The 20845-nt window shown below is 53.0% G+C and overlaps 1 protein-coding gene across 1 annotated transcript in view; it reads left to right on the top strand.

The window, feature by feature from the left end:
- LOC111143986 (mediator complex subunit 26) overlaps positions 1–20014 on the top strand; it is a 52155-nt gene extending 32141 nt beyond the window's left edge. The window contains exons 2-3 of the mRNA XM_022498043.1: positions 16565–16639; positions 17263–20014. Of these exons, the coding sequence (XP_022353751.1) occupies positions 16565–16639; positions 17263–18915 (1728 nt within the window). The 3' untranslated portion in view covers positions 18916–20014. The remainder of the gene's footprint in view (positions 1–16564; positions 16640–17262) is intronic.
- The last annotated feature ends 831 nt before the right edge of the window (positions 20015–20845 follow it).

The raw sequence follows: 20845 nt of genomic DNA, 5'->3' as shown, positions 1-20845 counted from the left end.
GTTTTATTTTGGTCTGGGCTCTTCTTTCATTATTTCATTATTTTCAGATTTCATGCATGTTTTATGTATCAGTAGTTCATTCTTCTTTGTTGCTGAGTTTCAGTTCCATTTCATGGATATACTATGATACTATGATAGACTATGATTCGTTTATCGACCCATGTGTTGATGGATTTTCAGGTTAAGAATCTGCCAAAATGGTCTTCCAAGGTGATTATACTGTGTTATATTCCCATCAGCAGTGAATGAGAATTCCCTTTGCTCCACATCTTGGCCGGCACTTGGTATGGTCAGTCTTTTTAATTTTGGCCATTTTAATAGGTATGTAGTGATATTTCATGTTGGTTGTAAGCATTTTCCTAGTGACTAATAATGCTCTGCATCTCTTGATGTGTTTATTTGCTGTGCATCTCTCTTCTTTGATGAAAGATTTGAATATCCTTCAGACCATTTTCCCCATTATTTTCCCTTGGATTCCTTGCCTCATCATTGAATTGAAGAGTTTTTTAATGTATTCTTGATGCAAGTCCATTCTTAGATATATGATTCATATAATTTTCTTTCTGTCTGTGGCTTGCCTTTTTTCCCCATAAGTGTCACGTTTTAAAGAGCAAAGATTTTCAATTTTGATGAAATCCAATTTTATGTTTTCTCTAAATTTTCTTCTTTTTCTCTCCTATTTTTAGTCTTTCCCAAACTCAAGGTCACTAAGATTTTCGTCCTGTGTTTTCTTCTAGATGGTCTATAGTTTTAATTAATTCTTACATTTAGGTTGATGATCCATCTGGTGTTAATATTTGCGTATTTTGTGAGGCAGAGGTCAAGGAGTTTGTTTTTCATTGTTTGCATATGGCTGTCCAATTATTCTAGCACTATTTGTTGAAAGATTATTCATTCCTGATTGAATTGCCTTAACACCTTTAAGAATCAGTTGACCATGAATGTGTGGGTCTGTTAATGGACTCTCTTCTATTCCATTGATCTGTTTGTCTGTCTTTATTTTAGTACCAGATTGTCTTGATTATAACCTTCTGGTTTTCTTTTTTTCCAAGTTTGTTGGCTATTCTAGGGCCTATGTGTGACTCCATAAATATTTTAAAATCAACTTGTCAATTTCTCTGAAAGAACCTGCCAGAATTTTCATTGGGATTGCTCTGAAGCTATATAGATCAGTCTGGGGGAGAAACTTAACACTATTAGTCTTCCAGTCCATTTATTCGGCATATCTCTCCATTAATTGATGCCTCTTTTAATTTTTCTCAGCCATGTTTTGCACTTTTCAGTGTTGCACATTTCATTGTTGAACTTTTCATGTCTTTTGTCAAACGTATCCCTAAGTACTTAATATTTTTAATTGCTATTATAAATGGAATTGTTTTTTTTTTTAATTTCATTTTCTAAATGTTTGTTGACTGCATATAGAAATAGTCAGATTTCCAATGAGCTTGTATCCTGCCACCTTGCTGAACTCATTTATTCTGGTAGCTTTTTTTTAATAGGCGTTATATGATTTTCCACAGGGACTATACTGTTATTTGTGAATACAGTTCTACTTCCATTTTTCCAATCTGGATGCCCCACGCCCACCTTTTGCTTGCCTTACAGCATTGGCTGGAGCCTCCTGACAAGACTGAATAGAAGTGGTAAACACCTATCCTTTCTGGCACCTGTGAGGGGGAAACATGGAACCATTCACCATCAAGTATGATGTCAGCTGTGGGCATTGTTGAAGCACTTACCAGGCCAAGGAGGTTCTCTTCTATTCCTAGTTTGCTGAAAGTTTTTATCAGGAAGGAATGCCCAGTTCTGTCAAACATTTTTTCTCTATCTTTTGGAACAATCATAAGGCTTTTTTCATTTTCAGCCCTCACAATAAGACAAATTACATTGATTTTCAAATGTTATCTTTCTCCCCCACTTTAATTTCTAGTCTCCTTTTCTTATGATAGCTTCTTTCCTGGGTTAGGCATGAAGACTTTCCTTATTCTAATTGTTCTGTTGCCCTCCTTCAAGCCAACTGTTTCTGCCCAGGTCACCAGTATGACTTGTTAATGGCCTGTTGCATGGAGTCAGGCATGGGCTGACTGTGCAAGATTAGCAGCTTAGGTCAGTAGTGAACCTGTGGCCAGATGTTTAATGGGTGCCCTGGTTTCCATGCTGGAGAAACAGCAAAATACCTACTGTGGGGGTCTGTGATCTCAGAAGAGACTATGGTATGATAAGGGACAGATGCCCAGCACAGTGCTGGCCAGGCAGTGGGTGCTCCCTGCCTGCCTCTCCAGTAAGTTTAGAGCTTATGTCTTCTTGAGGACACTGAGCTGTTGAGCTCATTTTCCTTGGAACCTACAGAGCACCCATCTCCTCCCAGACCTGACAGGGTAGGAGTGTGTGGGCATGTTTCCCTGTGAGCTTTGAAGCACAGCGCGTGCTGCTTGTCTAGGAGGTAGCCTGGCCTTGTGCAGCCCTCTCTGTGGGACCCTCGGAGGGTCTGTGCCACTGTGTGGGAGCCACAGTGCCTCACCGCTGTCTCGTCCTCTTCAACCCCAGTGGCTCTGGCATCTGTTTCTGGGACCGGATGGCCTCATCCAGAAAAGTGCACAAGTTGTGAGTGTTACATTTTATGGAATGCTTACGATGTGAACGTGCCTGAGTGCCCCCCCACCCCCGGCAAGGAATAGAGCATTTCCCCAGAAGCTGCTTTTGCTCCCTCTCCTAGCAACTCGCCACCCCCAGTTTGCCCTGACTTCAGTCACCACTGAGAAGTCTGACCTGCTCGTGAGCTTTCGCTCCAATACAGAATGTATTCTTTAGTGCCTGGCTTTTTCACCAGGTGCTGTTTTGAGATTTATCTCTGATGTTGTGTTCATTCCATGCTGAATGGATAGAGCATGATTTAGTCACCCATGATGCTGGTGATGGCCTTTCAGGTGGTTTTTAGTTGGCGCTGTTCTGAATATGTTCTCCATGCACGGGTGTTCGTGTGACTGTTGTTATGTACCTCAGAGTGGAGTTGTTGGGTCGTGGGGTATGAGTACCCATCCTTATACGACATTTGACACAGAATGTACAGACACTCCTTCCTGTTCTGTGAATGTGTCCTTGGTTCTCTCCACGGCAGCCCCCATTACAGGAATGCCCACTGTGGTTCCTCCAGCTCCACACACAGCCCTTGAGTTGCAGGGCAGCAGGTGAGGGGAGCAGTGGCCTCATGCCTGATCCCTCCCAGGCGTAGGAGGCGACTCCTTTCTGGGCGCTTACTGTGTGCCAGGCAGCATTCTGGGTGTCCCTGTGTGTCTCTTGTTCCCCTTGCAGGAGCCTGTAGGAAGCCTCTGTCATCCTCCCACTTAGTGGTCTAGGGAACGGTTGAATGGGCTGGGTGGGTGGGCTCTGAGCCATCTGCCGATCTCTGGAGCTTTAGGCCCTGGAACACTCGGTATGGAGATCATGGCCTAGCAGGAGGCCTTCACCCTGTGTAGGACAGGCACACCCATCCTTAACTATGTTTAGGGCCTGGTGAATTTGTCTGTCAGGCTCCTATTTAAAAAGGAGACAAGAGTTCCTTGATACTTTGAACCCTGAGACTTGCCAAATGACTGCGGCCCCCACCTAGGTTCTGGCAGTTCTCTTGCTCTTTTCATGTCCACCCAACTCAGAAGGGATGTGGTGACCCCGTGGGAGTGCTCAGGAAAGTGAGGGCTGCCAGACCCTGCATGTCGTTTACCTGTCAGTAACATACTCTTGCTGCTTATCAGGGGCATTCTGGATTTTACCCCGTGTCGCATGGCAGCCTCAGGAGTGGGGCCAATTCTCGGCTTGAGTTCCCTCCGAGAAGGGGTGTGTCTTTGGTTCCCTACCCTGTAATCCTTCTCTTCTAAAAGAGCTTTCTGGATGTTGCCATGGTTCTGGGCTCCTTGCACCAGGGTTCCCGGCAGCTCAGCTGAGCCTCAGTTTTGGTGTACCCCCTGTATTGTGTCTGTCCTTGCCTCTGGCCGCCTCCACCCATCCCTCAGGACTGGGCCATACATGCCTTCCTGTGTACTCCAGGCCTGCAGTAGGTGCTCAGAAAGCATTTGGTGACTTGTTGAGGGGAATTCTGGAATATCCTTGGCTCCCAGGATCTTACAGCAGTGCAGGTTGGCGGACTGGAGGCTGGCTCCATGCTGGGCACGGTTCTTAGTGACCACAGAGCAGGCTGCTGGTGAACTTGCAGCGCCCACCTGACCTGGCCCCCATGGGCACAGAGTCTCTCAAGATGGTGGTCAGCGTGCTATTCAGGATCTACAGAGATGATCTGTGGTTTTGCCAACATTCCGCCCGGGCTTCCCCTCTCTTGGAGGAGGAACTGGGCTGATCAGTGGCTGGTCTGGCTTAAGTCTTAGTTGGACAGCATTAGAGGGCTAGGTTGGGCCCCACTGTTTCTTTGACGGGTCCACTTCCTGGCCCTTCTCTGTCCAGCCCCACCACTGGGTGTTTGACTTGGGGGCACAGGAATGCACTGTCACCTCTGTATTTTACTTCACAGTCCCTCAGAGGTTGGTCCCTATCAGTTCCTAAAAAGCTGGCTGGTTCTCCCTTTGGATTGCCCATATTCTGCGTGCATGTGGATCAAGCACTGTGTGTGCCCCTCCCGTCGGCATTGGGCCCTTCTGTCTTGCACGGCTGGTATTCTTACTGGCTGTTCTACAGGAGTGTGAGGATGGGAGGGGGAAACCCTGACCTGACCATGAGTGCTGTCATCAGATGCTCTGCTAGCCGTCCCTTCTGTGAGCGCGTGTGGCAGAAAGAAAATGCTCTGCTCGGCTTTCTGACTTTCTAGCTGTATCAGTGCAGGAATGAACCAGCTCACAGATGACATATTGAGAGCTCTTGTGCTCTCAGAAGGGGCTGGATTATAATGAGAATTGTGTGTGTGCTGTTGGCCTGATTCAGAGGTCAGGAAAGTTTAAGTACATAGTTTTGTTGGGAAGAGCTGCTGTGATAAAAAGCAGGAGGGGGAGAGGGACAGTTTGGGAGCTGAGGGTGCAGGGAGAGTGCTGCCTCTCTTCCCCTCTCCCATGTTCCTCTCCTCCATGTCCCCCTCCCTATCTGTTAGCCTCTTGGTGACAAGCTGGATGGATGGCTGCCTCACTGCTCACTTGTACTGCTTCTGTTTGCATGCTGATGGGGAGCTCCAGCTGCTGCTGTGGGGTATAGGCCCTGCTCTGCCTGCTCCCGGGGCTCAGGCTGGGGTTTCCGTCCCCTGGGCCGAGTTGTAGCTGCAGTTACGTGCTCTAGCTGGCCCCAGGTGCTCCGTGGGCTGTGAGTGTGACAGGGCCACGCAGGAGTGGCCATGCTCCAGTTGTGGACGCTCCAAGGGAGCATATGGGCCCCTCTGATGAGGAAGTGCTTTTGTGCTTTTGCAAGTGGCGAGCTTGGCAGCTGCAGCTGGGACATGGCACTGCTGCCCGCCTCCTCCCCGCCAGCTGTGTCATTCTCCCTCTAAGAAGCCATGTATGAGTGAGATTTCACCCTGTGGGTGTGAGACTCCCACTGGGGTCCTGGCAGCGGAAGGTACCTTGGCCAGGCCAAGTGCAGACAACCTGAGGGAGCTTCCTCTTGCTCCTGCCTGGCTGTAGAACCAGCCAAAGCAGAGCAGGGCCAGGAGGATGCACCTTCCAGAGCCAAGAGGGAGGTTCAAGACACACTGACCTCTCGGGGAGACGGGGGGACACGGGCTGGGCTCAGCCAGGATCGCTGGGGGAGGCAGGGGCTGCCATCTCTTGTGCCATCTTGCGGCAGAGCAGGTTGAGCCACAGAAAGAATGGCGCCCACCTGGGAACACGTGTGCTGCTCATCAGAGGCAGGAAGACTTTCGGGGTGCGCCGCCGCTGCTGTTGCTGTTTACCCAGTGGCCTCTTGCTTAGGGCGAGTGCTGGGTCGGCCGAAGCCCCCACTGTAGTGGGTATGTGTGTGGGTCTCCCTAGCTCGAGGTTGCCCTGGAGGGAAGGGAGAGGCAGCCCAGAGATCTGGGCACAAAGCCACGGGCCCTCTGTGGCTTCAAGAAACTCTATAACCTGTGCACTTACCTGCCGCAGCAGGTCAGGGAGAGTATGTGGGCGGGGTGCCAGCATCACCAGCCAGGTGGCATCTCGGTGCCCTCCCTCACCCCACCTGCTAAAGGACCAGCTGAACTGTGTGTGATGAGCAGACCTGTGCCAGGCTAATGTAAGACTGTACTCTGCCACCTTCTAGCTGTGTGCTGAGCCCTGGATCCCCATGACTTTCCCAGACCCTCGGTTTCCTCACCTATAAAGTGGGCTTGCAAGGACAAAAAGCTAGAGAGCTTGGCCCCTGGAGGAAGTCAACAGGTGGTGGTCCTGTGAGAGTCAGGCTGCGGTGGGCCTGCCCCAGCTCACTGACCGTGGGCCCCACCAATGCTCAAACCTCAACGAGCACTGGGTTTCCCCTGTGCCAGCATGGCTGCACACATCCAGCTTCATTCCTGAGAGAACGGGGATTTGGGGCAGGGCAGGAACCCTTGAAGTATGGAGGAAAGAACAGTGAGCAGCAGGCCTCACGGACTCTGTAGCTCAGTGTCTCGGTTCCTTGTTTCACGTGGAGTTGGAAATCCCCCACAGAGTGGTAATTACTCAGGACCTGGGATTTACCTACATTGCCCCCGAAATAGGGGAGGAGGGGGCTGGTCGGTGGCAGGTGTACCCCACTGTGCTGGCCCCAGCTCTTAACACGGATCCAGGATCAGACCAGTGATCCGATTCACAGAGCAACTTTCAGACGTGTGATGTGGGGCAGTTAAAATGCTTTTTCCGATGGGGTTTGGTGTTAAAAATGATTCCATGTGCCCTGTTGCAGGCAGGTTTTCTGAAGCTGGTCTGGCATCCTGGACTCTGGAGGAGCCAGTGATGTCACTGGGTTTCAGAGGGCTGCCACAGGGCGGCATTGGCGGGCTGTCCCTTTGCTGGGTTAGTGTTGCTCTTTACCATGTTTCACCCTCCCCGGATGGGGTGACCTGACCTGGGACCCACTGTGAGATGCCCCTAGACTCTGACTGACCTTCCCCTGGCTTCTGACCTCATGCATGTGTGAACACATACATGCTAGCCTCCAAAGACTGGTGAGGGCTCTCACCCATCTCCTGATACCTCTGAGCCCCCTCTCCTGACACCTTCCTTGCCCAGCTGCCTGGGGCTTACTGTCATGTCAGAAGCCTGGGTGCTGGCTCCTCCCTTCCTGGCCTCAGCACTCTGGGAACCCAGCCACAGAACCTGCCCTCTCTGTGGGTGCAGCCGCCCCCAGCTCTGGAGAGGCCCTCAGGAAGCTGTTTGGCCCCTGTCTAGATGGGTGCCCTCCTAGACCTGAGGCATCCTCCCTATTTGAGGGCAACGAGCTGGTGTCAGAAGCATGAGGAATCAGGCATGGCTGGGGTTCCAGCTGTCTGTGGGCTCTGTGCAGGGAGGCACGGACCCGCCTCAGAGAGTAGATCCCAGACCCCCTTCGCCGCCGGGGGTGTGGGCAGTCTTTACACTGAGTCTGTTGAGCTGCATCTGAGCTACTTGCAGGGGGCTCGGTGAGAAAAGCCAAAGGTTGCACCCGCTAGAAGGCGCCCTATAGTTTGAAATAGAGGTTGAGGGGCCAGCATCCCACCAGCCCTCAGCCTCCCTCCCCACGCAGGTACCCATGGTGTAGGGAGAAGCCAGCGTGTGGAACTGGAAAGCAGGGATTTCCTCACTTCACCTCCATGCGGCTACCAACTGCCATCTCATTCCACCTCCAGTGACAGTGATGTCCCATCCCCATGTGAGGAAATACGTGTACTTTGTAATGCTTTAGATTCGTGGCCAGTTGTTTTCTTTCTTTCTTTCTTTCTTTTTTTTGAAAGATTTTATTTATTTGAGAGCAAGAGAGCAAGCACGAGCTGGGGAAGAAGCAGAGGGAGAGAGATGGAGAAGCCGACTCTCCGCTGAGCAGGGAGCCTGACGTGGGGCTTGATCCCAGGACCCTGCAGTCATGACCCGAGCTGAAGGCAGACGCTTAACCGACCGAGCCACCCAGGCGTCCCAATTTGTGGCCAGTTTCAAACGTAGAAGTAGAGAGAATAATGTAGCTGTGCCCCAGCTTCCGTAGAGACCAATTTAGAGCCAGTTGGTGTCGCTTCATCCATCCCCCTTCTGCTGTCCACACCCAAGTTTATCGTTTCTCCAGTGAACACTGGGAAACGGGTCATGAAATGCTGGGGGGTGAGCGGTGCCCCTTTAGCGGCTCCCACAGAGTGCAGTGTGCGTGGAGGGCTCCTCACTGCCCCTGCTTGGCCTGGCAGAGTGAGGAGACCGGGATGTCACCAGCCTCTCGCACAAGCGGTGCGCTAGCGCTCTGGCTCAGCTCAGGCTGCTTGTGCAGGTGCCATCCCCTCCTGTGTGCATCCAGCCCCCCTTCTTGCCGTGCAACAAATACCGCTGGTTAGCCAGCCTGGCTGGAGCAGCGACTGAGCCTGTGCTGACGGTCTCCCCAGGAGGAAAGGCCTTTCTGCTTCTTAGTGCCTGCTCTTGGTTCTCGTGTTGTGGGAAGACCCCAGAAAAGCCCTGGGAACTGGGGTTGGTGGTTAGGAGCATGTATCCCTGGGGTGTCCCATAGGTGTCCCGTAGGTGTGAGCGCGAATGTGCTTTCTCTCCCCCCATGCCGGAGCTGGGAGGTGCCTTGTTTAGGGATGCTGGAGACACTGGCTGGTGGAGCTGCCCGTGTGACGCTGACTTTCCTGTCTTAAGGAGTGGATGTGATTATGGCCCTTGAGCCAGTCTAGGATCTGCAAGCGCTCAGTGAGGTAGTTAAGGAATCTTCTGGCCCTGCCTGCTCCCTGCACTTCCAGAGTGGCTCTCTCCCTCTCATGATACCTTCCTTGCCCAGCTGCCTTGGGCACACCACCACCCTGCGGGCTCCTTGGCTAGGTGAGTAATTACTTCCAGTAAAGAGGGCAGCCCACTAGAGAATAAGTGGGCTGAGATGGTGAGCGGTTCACATGGAAAGTCCTCATTGGTAGAAAGGGGAGGTGACACTTGGCTTCGTTGTTACATATATACAAATTAAATTGCATCTACTGAAGGAGCCCTAAGGAGAAAATGAGAGACTTTGGGTGCTCAGGCATCCTTCATTTGTGAGTTCTGTCCCTTTTGGGAAAACCCTTTGGTTTTGAGAGGTATTCTTGGTTTTGTTCTTGTTGAGAACAGATCCCAAGGGAGATAGCTGATGCACCTGGCTCCTCCTGACAGCGAGAGGCTGGTATGTGGCCCTGGGACTCTGGCCACCAGAAGTGCCCAAAGGCCCCCACTGCGGGCAGTGCCAGGGGCTGCCCAGAAGCTTCTTCCCTGTACAGGAACAGAGCAGCGTCTGTGCTGTGATTGTGGCACCTGCAGCCGGGTGCCAGGAGGGACCCAGGACGTGCCGAAGACAAGTGGTCCGTGGGTGTCGCAGCAGCAGTTTAGGTCCTATACAGTGGCCAGAGCTGAAAGGCGGGTCGTGTAGGAGCCTGCCCACTTCCCCACCGTCTGCTCTTCCTCCTGGCGTCCGTGCTCATTCCACTGTCCTCACTCTGGTCCTCTCTCTCCCCTCCAGAGCTTTGGTGCCATGTCACCATCTCCCTAGGTGCTAGGACCTCTGCTGTGGACACCCTGGGACAGGCCCACTCAGGTCCTGACCTCTCTGTACGCATGCCTGGTCTGCCTTCCACTTAACACTGACTTCTCTGGCCCGAGGGCCTCGTGCTGGGGCTTTGCAGGCCTGGAACCTGGTTGGGAGCCTCCTGATGGACATCTCATCCTGGGAGGCCTGGCTGCTTCTGTGTGGGTGGGTGTGTTGGGGCGGCTGGTTCAGGAGCCTTCCATCTTGGCGTGCCCAACCCAGGCAGAGCCACAGGCTGGCTGGGGTGACACTGCATATTGGGTCTGAGACCAGAGGCCAGGCTGGGCCTGGCGCTGCACAGACTCCTGCCTGTCGGGTGTGGTGAGCGTCAGGGCTCAGGGCCAGACTCCTTGGAGCATTTCTCGGGGTCCGCTTCGTGGTCCTCAGGAGACTGATGGCACTTGAAATGCCCAGGTAGTGCTTCCCACTCAGTGCTCCATGCCCTCACCACCATCCCTTCAGGGTGGGGCAGAGCCAGAGGAGTGAGCCCCCCGGGACAGTCCTGAACTTGCAGGTAGCCAGGGCAGAAAGAGGTTAGGCAGAGGTAGCATTTTCCACAGGGCTGGGAGCCGGAGAGCCTGCTCCAAGCCAGACTGCACACGGCCTCAAGTGTGGGAGCTGCTCAGCGAGGATGGTGGGGCCTGCAGACGTCCCCTTGCCCACTCCGGCACAGCTCCCAGGGGCGGCTCCAACTGCGCCAGGTCTCTGGTGCTAGCTGGCTACCAGCCTCCGGGGTTGCCCAGGTGTTCTGCCTCCCCCCTCCTGTCTGGCAGCGGGACAGCGTCTGCCCAAGGACAAGGACAGTCTGTGCTGCCGAGCTCGCTCTGCAGGGACTGTGGTTCAGGAGCGTGTGGGGGCCCAGGGCTCTAAATATACCCGGGTGAGGTCACTGGGGTGGAGACAGGCCATGTGGCAGGCTCAGGACCCCATCAGGGCTGGAATCCCGGGGCTGGGGACAGGGAGTGGGTGGCCTTGCTGTCCCTGTGGTACTGGCCTCCTCACTGTGCGGTCTCCTCTTGCGCCGAGTCCCAGTCCGTGGCACGTCAAAGGTATGTGAAAGAAGGATGGAGAGCGTCTCCTCTCAGACCCCTTCCTTCAGTATAGCTTGGGGTAGATTTTGGGGGCCGTCTGGATGTTTGCGTTCTCCGGCACAGCCCTGAATGAGAACAGTGCGAGGGGAGATCTTTGTTGCCAAGGGGTGGCTTGGGCCCCCTGGCAGAGGGGCAGCCTTGTGGGAGCTCTGGTTGGCACAGTGAGGGTCACTGGTGTGCGCTGTGGTCACTGCAGTTCACACTCAGAAGAGACAGAGAACCTGGGGTGGCGGGTGGAGGTGACAGCTGCTTTCAGCTGGAAATAAGGCAGATAAGCTGGGAATCCACATGGTCGGCAGAGTCACAGCCCCCATGGATGTCTACATTCTAGTCCCCGGAAGCTGGCCATGTGGTACCTTGCATGGCAGGAGGGTGCACATGTGAGTGAGGGTGCAGACCTGCATGGCGCAGGTGGGTCCAGCCTCATCCCGTCATTAGAAGCGGACCCTTTTCTGGCTGGCTCAGAGGTGCAGTGGGAGGACTCAGGCCTGTTGCTGGCTTGGGAGGTAGACTGAGGTGCCATGAGCTGGGGAGTGCAGCGCCCTCCCGAAGCTGGAAATGGCCTTCAGGTGACAGCCAGCCAGCAGGAAAAGGGGGCCCTCGGTACAGCAAGGAGGATTAATTCTTTTTTTTTTTTTTTTAAAGATTATTTATTTATTTATTTGACAGAGAGAGATCACAAGTAGACAGAAAGGCAGGCAGAGAGAGAGAGGGAGGGAAGCAGGCTCCCTGCTGAGCAGAGAGCCCGATGCGGGACTCGATCCCAGGACCCTGAGATCATGACCTGAGCCGAAGGCAGCAGCTTAACCCACTGAGCCACTCAGGCGCCCAGGAAGATTAATTCTTTCAGCACCGAAGGAGTAGGAAACTGCTCTTGAGAGCTTCCTGAAAGGAGAGCGCCATGCCTACACCTGGATCTCAGCCTAGGGGGACCCAAACCACACTCTTGCCCTCCAGAACTTAACATGATATACACATGGATGGTGTTTGAGCCACTCAGTTTGTGATCCTGTGTGATCGTTCTGGCAGCAGAGGAAACCAGCACATCTGTGCTGGCAAGGATGTGGGAAACAGGCTTCCCCACCTTCCTCTCCTACAGTGGGCATGGAATGGGAGCAGCCTCCCCGGTGGCTCATTACAATCATTCATGGCCGCGGTGCCAGCAGCCCCTCTAGCAGCTTGTGTGTTAGCCCAGAATTGCCTCGAGTAAAGTTGGACGTTGCAGCCTTGTTTGTAACAGTAAGAGGAAAAGGAGGGACGCAGCACTGCTCAAGTGGGGCCCTCCCTCCTCCCGACCCCATCCTGGAAGGAAGAGCTGAGGAGGTCTGTGGTGTTGGGTGTTTCTGATGTTAGTGAGAAAAAGTAAGGCATAGAGTCATGTTTTGCCTTTTTTTTTTTAAGTGTGTGTTAAGTATATACACAAGCTTCTGTATGCAAGGAGTATTTTTGGGAAAGATACAGGGCAATACTGCGTTGGCTGGGTGGGAGATGTGCCTTTCCTTGTGCCCTTTCGCGTGCCTGCATAGCTTCGTTCCAGTGTGTGTGGGCGTGCGATGTGCTCACTGTGCGATAGTGGGGCGGGGGGGCTTGCTCAAGGCAAGGGCTCCCCTGTCTCACCAGCCCACCAAAACCTGCAGCTGCTTGGGGCGGGGCGGTTGAGCCGCAGGAGCTCGCTTTCTCTTCTGGAACAGAGCCCCTCAATAGGTATGCTCCTTCAGCATGCGCTCCCGGGCTGAGGTTTGTTTCTTGTGGTAAGCGGAAGTTATTAATCTTCGTGAAGCCTAGTTTGTCAGTATTTTTCTTGGGCAGTTACTGCTTTGGGGGTTCTGAGAAATCTTTGTCTACCCCAAGGTTATAGAGATAACTGCCCTGTGTCTTCTAACTAAAAGACTGAGTTTTTGCTTTCACATTTAGGTCTGTGATTGGCCAGTGGCCAAGTCCATGACTGATCTTAAACTAAGTTTTGAGTATGCTCTGATGACCGGTGTGGATGGATCACGCAGTGTGTTTTTTCCATGACTCCACTCCCTGTGGTCTGAGCTTCGTCTTGTCGGTGCACTGAGGTTACAAGTGGCTCGTTTCTGTTACTCTTGAATTTTTCTTTCTGCTCTTTTGACTCTTGGAAGACGCTGGTGTCATTATAACATTTGACTACATGACCTGCACCTTTGTGTGCCGTCCCCTCTTTGTAAAATGTGATGATAGTACCTTCCCCATGGGGTCGTTTAGATTCCACAGAGCAGTGCCATGTGGAAACGTGGTGTGAGAGCAGGGCCTGGCCTACAGCGAACAGCAGACAAGGGATGGAATGGCTTGGTCAGCAGGTGTGCACACGTGAGACTACCAGAGGCCATCACACCCTAGACTTGGCGGGACCCAGAATTCCCTGGTACTCTCAGATGCCACTTCTGCCGGTTGGTGGCCATGTCCACAGGGTAGCCTCTCCTGGCTTCCGTCTGCATTCCCGCTGCCTGCAAGAGCTGAGCACAGGGGCTGTCCTCTCCTCTTCCACCTGGTGCCTGTTCTTATGTGCTGGCCCAGGGTTTCTGTGTTCAGATACATACAGATCCTCAGGGCCATGTGGTATCCGTCTTCTCCCACTCTGTTGCATCTTGGCGTCTTGGGATAAGCTTATATAAAGAGTCTTTTAATGTAGCCAAATTGATTGGATTACTGCGTGCAGTCATTCCTCAAAGATACTGTGGGTTGGGCTCCAGACCACCAACTATCATAGTAAATGGAGGCAAATGAAGTTTCTGGTTTCCCAGTGCACATAAGAACGGTGTTTTCACTATACTCTAGTCTGTTAAGTATATAATAGTATTATATCTAAAAAGCCAATGTATATACGTTAATTAAAAAATACTTTATTATTGGGGCATCTGGGTGACATAGTTAACTCCAACTCTTGATTTCAACCCAGGTCATGGTCTCAGGATCATGAGATTGAGTCCCGCATTGGGCTCCACGCTGGGCGTGGAGCCTGCTCAAGAGTCTTCCTCTCCCTCCCCTGCTCTCTAAAACAAAAAAAAAAAAACCCAAAATTTTATTACTAAAAAAATGCTAACCATCATCTCATTTTTCAGCAAATCATAATCTTTTGCTGATGGAACGTCCTGCCTCCATAGTGATGGCTGCTGACGGCTGCGGTGGCTGTGGCAGTTTCTTAACATAAGGCAGCAGTGATGTCTGCCTTTCACAGACAATCTCTCCGTAGCATGCGATGCTGTTTGATAGCATTCGACACACGGTAGCGCTTCTTTCAAAATGGGGGTCCGTCCTCTCAAATGCTGCCACTGCTTTATCAGCTCGTTTTCTAGAATACTCTACATCCTTTGTGGTCATTTCAAGTCTTCACGGCATCTTCAACACGAGTAGATTCCAGCTCAGGAAACCTGCTCTGTGCTCATCCATTAGAAGCAACTCCTCAACTGTTCAAGTTTCAGCGTGAGGTTGGAGCAATTCAGTCCCAATGTCAGGCTCCACTTCTGATTCTAGTTCTTTGGCTGTTTCCATCATACCTGCGGTTACTTCCTCCACTGACGTCTTGAACCCTCAGTCATCCATGAGGGTTGGAATCCACTGCTTCCAAACTCCTGTTCATGTTCATATTTTGATCTCTTCCCAATGGCATCTAGAATGGCAAACCCTTTTCCAGAAGGTTTTCAGTTTACTTTGCCCAGATGCGTCTGAGGAATGACTATGTACAGTAGCTATAGCCTTACAAAGTGTACTTCTTAAATAATCAGACTTGAAAGTTGAAATGACTCCTCAGTCCATGGTCTGCAGAATGGGTGTTGTGACAGCAGGTATGGAAACGACATCAATCTCATGGCACATGCCAGAGCTCTTGGGTGACCACGTGCATTGTCAATGAGCAGTAATACTTTGAAAAGAATCTTTCTTCCTGAGCAGTAAGTCTCAACAGACTTAAAATAGTCTGTAAACCATGTTACAAATTCATGTGCTGTCACCAGGCTTCGTTGTTCCTTTTCTAGAGCACAGACTGAGTAGATTGAGCATAATTCTTAAGGGCCCGAGGATTTTCCAAATGGTAAATAAGCATTGGCTTCAACTTGGTCCCCAGCCGCATTAGCCCCCAACAAGAGAGTCAGCCTGTCCTTTGAAGCTTTGTAGCCGGGCATTGGCTTCTCTCTGAAAGTCCTGGGCGGCATCTTCTTCCAGTAGAAGGCTGTCTCATGTGCACTGACAGTCTGCTGAGTAGTGTCGCCACCTTCATGAATCATCTCAGCCTCCTCTTCTGGGTCCTTTGCTGTGGCTTCTACGTCAGCACCTGCCGTTTCACTGGCACTTTCAGGTTATGAAGTTGGTTTCTTTCCTTGAACCCCATGAGCCAACCTCTGCTGGCCTCAGACTTTGCTTCTGCAGCTCCCCCAGCTCTCTGAGCCTTCACAGAATTGAAGAGAGTTAGGGCCTTGCTTTGGACGAGGCTTTGGATTAAAGGAACGTGGTGGTTTGATTTTCTATCCAGACCACTCAGACTTAGTCCCTATCAGCAAGAAGGTGGTTTCGCTTTCTTTGTTCACTAGACTAGCACTTTAATTTCCTTCAAGAACTTTCTTTGCCTTCACAGCTTGGCTAAGTGTTTGGCATAAGAGGAGTAGCTTTTGGCCTATGTCTTGGTTTTGGGCACACCTTCCTCTCTAAGTGTAATCATTTCTAGCTTTTGATTTAAAGTGAGAGATATGTGAGAGATGTGTGACTCTCTCTTCCACTTGAACACGTAGAGGCCATTGTAGGGTTATCATCTGGCTGATTTTCACCACTGTTGTGTCTCAGGGAACAGGGAGGCCAAGGAGAAGACAGAGACAGCAGTGGCTGGGCAGTGGAGCAGTCAGAACACACATACATAGTGTCAGTGAAGTCTGCCATCTTCTACGGGGGCAGTTTGTGGCACCTGAAAACGATCACAGTCGTAACATCAAGAATCACTAATCACTGATCACAGATCACCGTAATAAATATAATAGTAAAAAAAATCGGAAATATTATGAGAACTGTGAAAATGTGACACAGAGACGGACACACAGGGTGAGCAAAAGCTGTTGGAATAGTGGTATCACTAGACTCGCTCAACGCAGGGCTGCCGCAGACCTTGGATCATAGCAAACACAGTATCTGTGAAGTGTAGTGGAGCTAAGAGTAACAAGAGATGCGCCTTTACTGATTTTTTTTTTAAGATTTTTTATTTATTTATTTATTAATTTGACAGACAGAGATCACAAGTAGGCAGAGAGGCAGGCAGCGAGAGAGAGAGAGAGAGAGAGAGAGAGAGAGAGAGAGAAGGGGAAACAGGCTCCCCGCCGAGCAGAGAGCCCGATGCGGGGCTCGATCCCAGGACCCTGGGATCATGACCTGAGCCGAAGGCAGAGGCTTAACCCACTGAGCCACCCAGGCGCCCCTTTACTGATTTTTTAAGCTCCGTGTGTTTTATTGGATAAATTGTTCGGCACCTTGCCCCCATGAGATGCTAGAGTAGAACGCCTCTGCCAGCTCAGGAGCAGAACTTACACAAATGTCATGGATCTCAGCCGTGTGACCACCACTTGGGCCGGTGGGCACGGCCATGGACGGGCTCGTGGCCCACTGCACCCCGTGCACTAGAGGCAGCTGACGGGAGGGCGGGCCCTGGGTGCCTTGTCGGCTTCGGGAGTGGGTAGGAGATGGCACGGGGTGAGAGCTTGGGTGTGGCGACCCCGCTGGCTCTTGGGGAGGGAGAGGCCTGAGCGGCTGGCACGGGGAGAAGAGCAGAGGCCTGACAAGTGGCTCTTGTTCCCTAGATCCGGAACATGGTGGCGGTGCTGGAAGTCATCTCCAGCCTGGAGAAATACCCCATTACCAAAGAGGCACTGGAGGTGAGTGTCCCCAGACCCAACATTGGGAAGAGAAGGGTGGGCAGGGCCTGGGCTTCCCCAACCCAAGTCCTTCCGGGCTCCTTGGAGCCTTTGCTCTCACTGGCCAGGTGAGGACTTAGTAGTGCTGAGGGAGGGGTGTATGTACCCTCCTGGCCCAGACTGGGGCATCTTCCCATGGGTACTGCAGGAATTGGGTGGTTTTAGTCCCGGGCCGGGAGGCGTGCCTGGCCGGAGGGGGCAGGAGTGGGGGTGCTCCAGTGAGCGATGCTGGCTCAGGCCCTCCGTCTGCCATTGCCTTTGCCATAGCGTGCTCGCGCCCAAAGACCTTCCCTGGCAGCGTGTCCTTGCGCCGGCCTTGGTGACGCACAGCCTCTAGGTCGCCAGGAGCCTTTGGGATGGTGCTTCTGAAGACGCCGCCTATGGTCCGGGGACTCTGAAGTTTGAGGACTAGATTTGAGAAGTTAAAGGTCACAGAGGAGCCCAAATCCCCATGGGTTTTGTTATCCAGGAACTCTGGGGCTTAAGGGGCAGTGGGATTAATCCAGAGGCCAGGGGCCCTCAGCTCCCTTTCCATGGGGGACTTCCTGTCCCAAAAGCACGTCATTGTCTCTCTCTGGTTGTAGGAAACTCGACTTGGGAAGCTCATCAACGACGTCCGCAAGAAAACGAAGAATGAGGAGCTCGCCAAGCGGGCCAAGAAGCTGCTGCGGAGCTGGCAGAAGCTCATCGAGCCTGTGCACCAGAATGAGGCGGCGCTGCGGGGGCTGGCGGGTGGCACCGGCTCTGCCAACGGGGGTGCTCACAACTGCCGGCCGGAGGTGGGGGCGGCCGGCGCTCCCAAGAGCATCCATGACCTGAAGAACCGCAACGACATCCAGAGGCTACCTGGACAGCGGCTGGACAGGCTGGGCAGCCGCAAGCGCCGGGGAGATCAGCGTGACCTCGGCCACCCTGGGCCACCTCCCAAGGTCTCCAAAGCCAGCCATGACTCTCTGGTACCCAACTCATCCCCCCTTCCCACGAACGGGATCGGCGGGAGCCCTGAGAGCTTCCCAGGCACTCTGGATGGCAGTGGGCACACGGGCCCCGAGGGCGGCCGCCTGGAGCACGGCGAGAGCGACAAGCACAGCGGCAAGATTCCCGTCAACGCCGTGCGGCCGCACACCAGCTCCCCAGGCCTGGGCAAGCCCCCTGGCCCCTGCTTGCAGACAAAGGCTGGGGTGCTACAGCAGATGGACCGGGTGGATGAGACTCCAGGCCCCCCTCACCCCAAGGGGCTGATTCGCTGCTCTTTCAGTCCCCGGAACTCACGGCACGAGGGCTCCTTTGCCCGGCAGCGGAGCCCATACACGCCCAAGGGCTCCATGCCCAGCCCCTCTCCACGGCCCCAGGCGCTTGATGCCACACAGGTGCCATCACCACTTCCACTGGCCCAGCCGTCCACACCACCCGTGAGGCGGCTCGAGCTGCTGTCCAGCGCAGAGAGCCCGGTGCGCTGGCTGGAGCAGCCTGAGGGCCACCAGCGGCTGGCAGGGCAGGGTTGCAAGGTGGGGCTGCCTCCCTCCGAGCCCCACCTTCCCCGGGCAGGCTTTTCCCCGGACTCTTCTAAGGCGGACAGCGATGCTGCCTCCTCTGGTGGCTCGGACAGCAAAAAGAAGAAGAGGTACCGGCCTCGTGACTACACGGTGAACTTGGATGGGCAGGTGGCTGAGGCGGGTGTCAAGCCTGTCCGGTTAAAAGAGCGGAAGCTCACCTTTGACCCCATGACCAGACAGATCAAACCTCTGACCCAGAAAGAGCCAGTGCGGGCGGACAGCCCTGTGCACACAGAGCAGCCCAGGACAGAGCTGGACAAACCTGAGGCCAAGGCCAGCGTCCAGAGCCCTTTTGAACAGACGAACTGGAAGGAGCTGTCGCGCAATGAGATCATCCAGTCCTACCTGAGCCGGCAGAGCAGCCTGCTCTCATCGTCAGGCGCGCAGACCCCAGGGGCTCACCACTTCATGTCTGAGTACCTGAAGCAGGAGGAGAGCACCCGGCGGGGGTCCCGGAAGCCGCACGTGCTGGTGCCTCACAGCGCGCCCACGGACCTCCCAGGGCTGAACCGCGAGGTCACGCAGGATGATCTGGACAGAATCCAGGCCCACCAGTGGCCTGGGGTGAACGGGTGTCAGGACACACAGGGTAACTGGTATGACTGGACGCAGTGCATATCGCTCGACCCGCACGGCGACGACGGGCGGTTGAACATTCTGCCTTATGTCTGCTTGGACTGACCAGCCTGTCGGCCTCTAAGTGCATTCCCACCTCGCAGTTAGCATGGCAGGCGGGCAGCGGGGCGTGTCTGCCTCCGGTGGTTGGGAATCCGGGGAGTCCGGCCCGGGGCGGGAGGGAGGGGGCGGGAGTCTCGAGGTCTCTCCGTGCTCTTCCCTCAAAATTCTCCTTCTTTTGTGAAATGCTGCTACCAGTTTACTAACAAAATTGCAAAGGAAGGACCGTGTGGAAGGAAGGCCGGCAAAGTGAGTTCAGAACTCTATAGCAAACCAGCTATAAAAAAGCGTTAGTTCCCCACCCTGGAAGAGGTGCGGACACCTCCCAGCACCCGTGAGCTGGGACGTCAGTTGCAGGCAGGCACAGAAAACCTGGGGGAGAGGTTCCCTTTAAACACAGCAACCGAAGCACGCATCTCATCTATTTGCATTTTCCTTTTTTTAAATTTGGCCCTGAGTGTCTCAGGCAGTGGGGGTACCTGCACCGTGGCCTCTGTTTGCACCCCGCTTGGCCAGTCCTTCAGTCCGGACGCCAGAAGCTTGTCCGCTGCAGCGAGCGGCCGGCAGCAGGTGGGCCAGCCGGCCAGCCAGTACGGCCTACGCTCCGTGGGCATCCACACATTTTCATCTGGTTTCGGTTAAAAACCCAGTTTTGAAAAATATGCTGCAAAAATCTAAGTTTTCTAGGAGTTTATTTTATCCCCCTCTTCCATCTGACCACCAGCCAAATAATTTTCCTCTTTCTCCCTTTTCCGTTTCTTTCCCATTCCTGCGCATATCTTGAATGTGTCACCTTTCTAGAGTCCCCTCCCAAAAAACACAAAAGTAACCGCGGGTGCTACTGGTGTGTAAGCTGTATTGTTGGGCAAGAGGAGACCTGTCTGTACGCTGGAAACACTCATAACCATTCCTTTAGATTCGTTTGCCTTATGGTTATTTGTCATAAACGCGATTTGCAAAAACAAGGAGCCTTAGTGAATGTACAGTACTTAGACTTCTGTGTTGTCAGGACGCAGAAGGGAGCAACTTTGCTATTTGGTCCAGTAAGTGGACACCTTGTGATATAAATGTGGAAATAAAAAAAAAAAAAAACCATTTGCACAAACCAGTCTCAGAATCGTTACTAATTTGATCCTTTACAGTCAAATCAGCCTTTTGTGTCCAAGGTTTGGGCTCCATTGCCAGACTGCAGGGAGACAGGCAGGGCAAAGTGGCCAAGCCCGCCTATTAATGTTCTGCATGAAAACTGACCTCCACCTGCCTTTCACTCATTCAGGGCCCTGTTGCCTCTCCCACCTCCGGGGTCACCTGCTCCAGAGAGAGAAGCCCTCTAAAGAGGTTCCATGTCCTACGGCTCAGTAACCTTGTTTTACCCCACAAAGTATCTAGCTTGGACAAGGCATGGCCCAGAGCCATGTCTGGCACTGCACCCCTTGGCTCTGGCCCTGGGCTGCTAGCTCCCCATGCAGGCCCGGAGCTGCCTTAGTAACTGGCAGGTGCTATCTTTTAAAAATAACTTTTCTGCCTTGACTATGATAGTATTTCCTTCTCCCTCATCCCTGAAACCATAAGCTAAGGCTTTGGTTTTCAAAAATGTTCAGTCCAGAGTAAGTCATGTTGGATGTACCTACTCATATCACAGATGAAGCAGCAGCTCCCCCTTAAGAGGGACAATCCTGGGGTACCTGGGTGGCTCCATCGGTTAAGCATCTGCCTTCAGCTCAGGTCATGATCCCAGAGTCCTGGTATCAAGCCCCGCACCTACTTCTCCCTCTGCCTGGACACCCCCTGCTTCTGTGCTCTCACACTTGCTCTGACAAATAAGAGTTCCACAGGGCGAACTAGGGGATCCAGGAACACTGAGTCAACCCAAAAACCACAATTTCAGAAGCAGCAGCAATTTCTGACAGGGCCTTGGTACAAGACACACCCACCC

This window comes from Enhydra lutris, unplaced genomic scaffold (genome assembly GCF_002288905.1).
Source record: "Enhydra lutris kenyoni isolate GAN:26980312 unplaced genomic scaffold, ASM228890v2 scaffoldscaffold10, whole genome shotgun sequence".
NCBI classification, from domain to species: Eukaryota; Metazoa; Chordata; class Mammalia; order Carnivora; family Mustelidae; genus Enhydra; species Enhydra lutris.
Note: the sequence above shows the minus strand (reverse complement) of the source record. Positions and strands in the feature narration are given on the sequence as shown.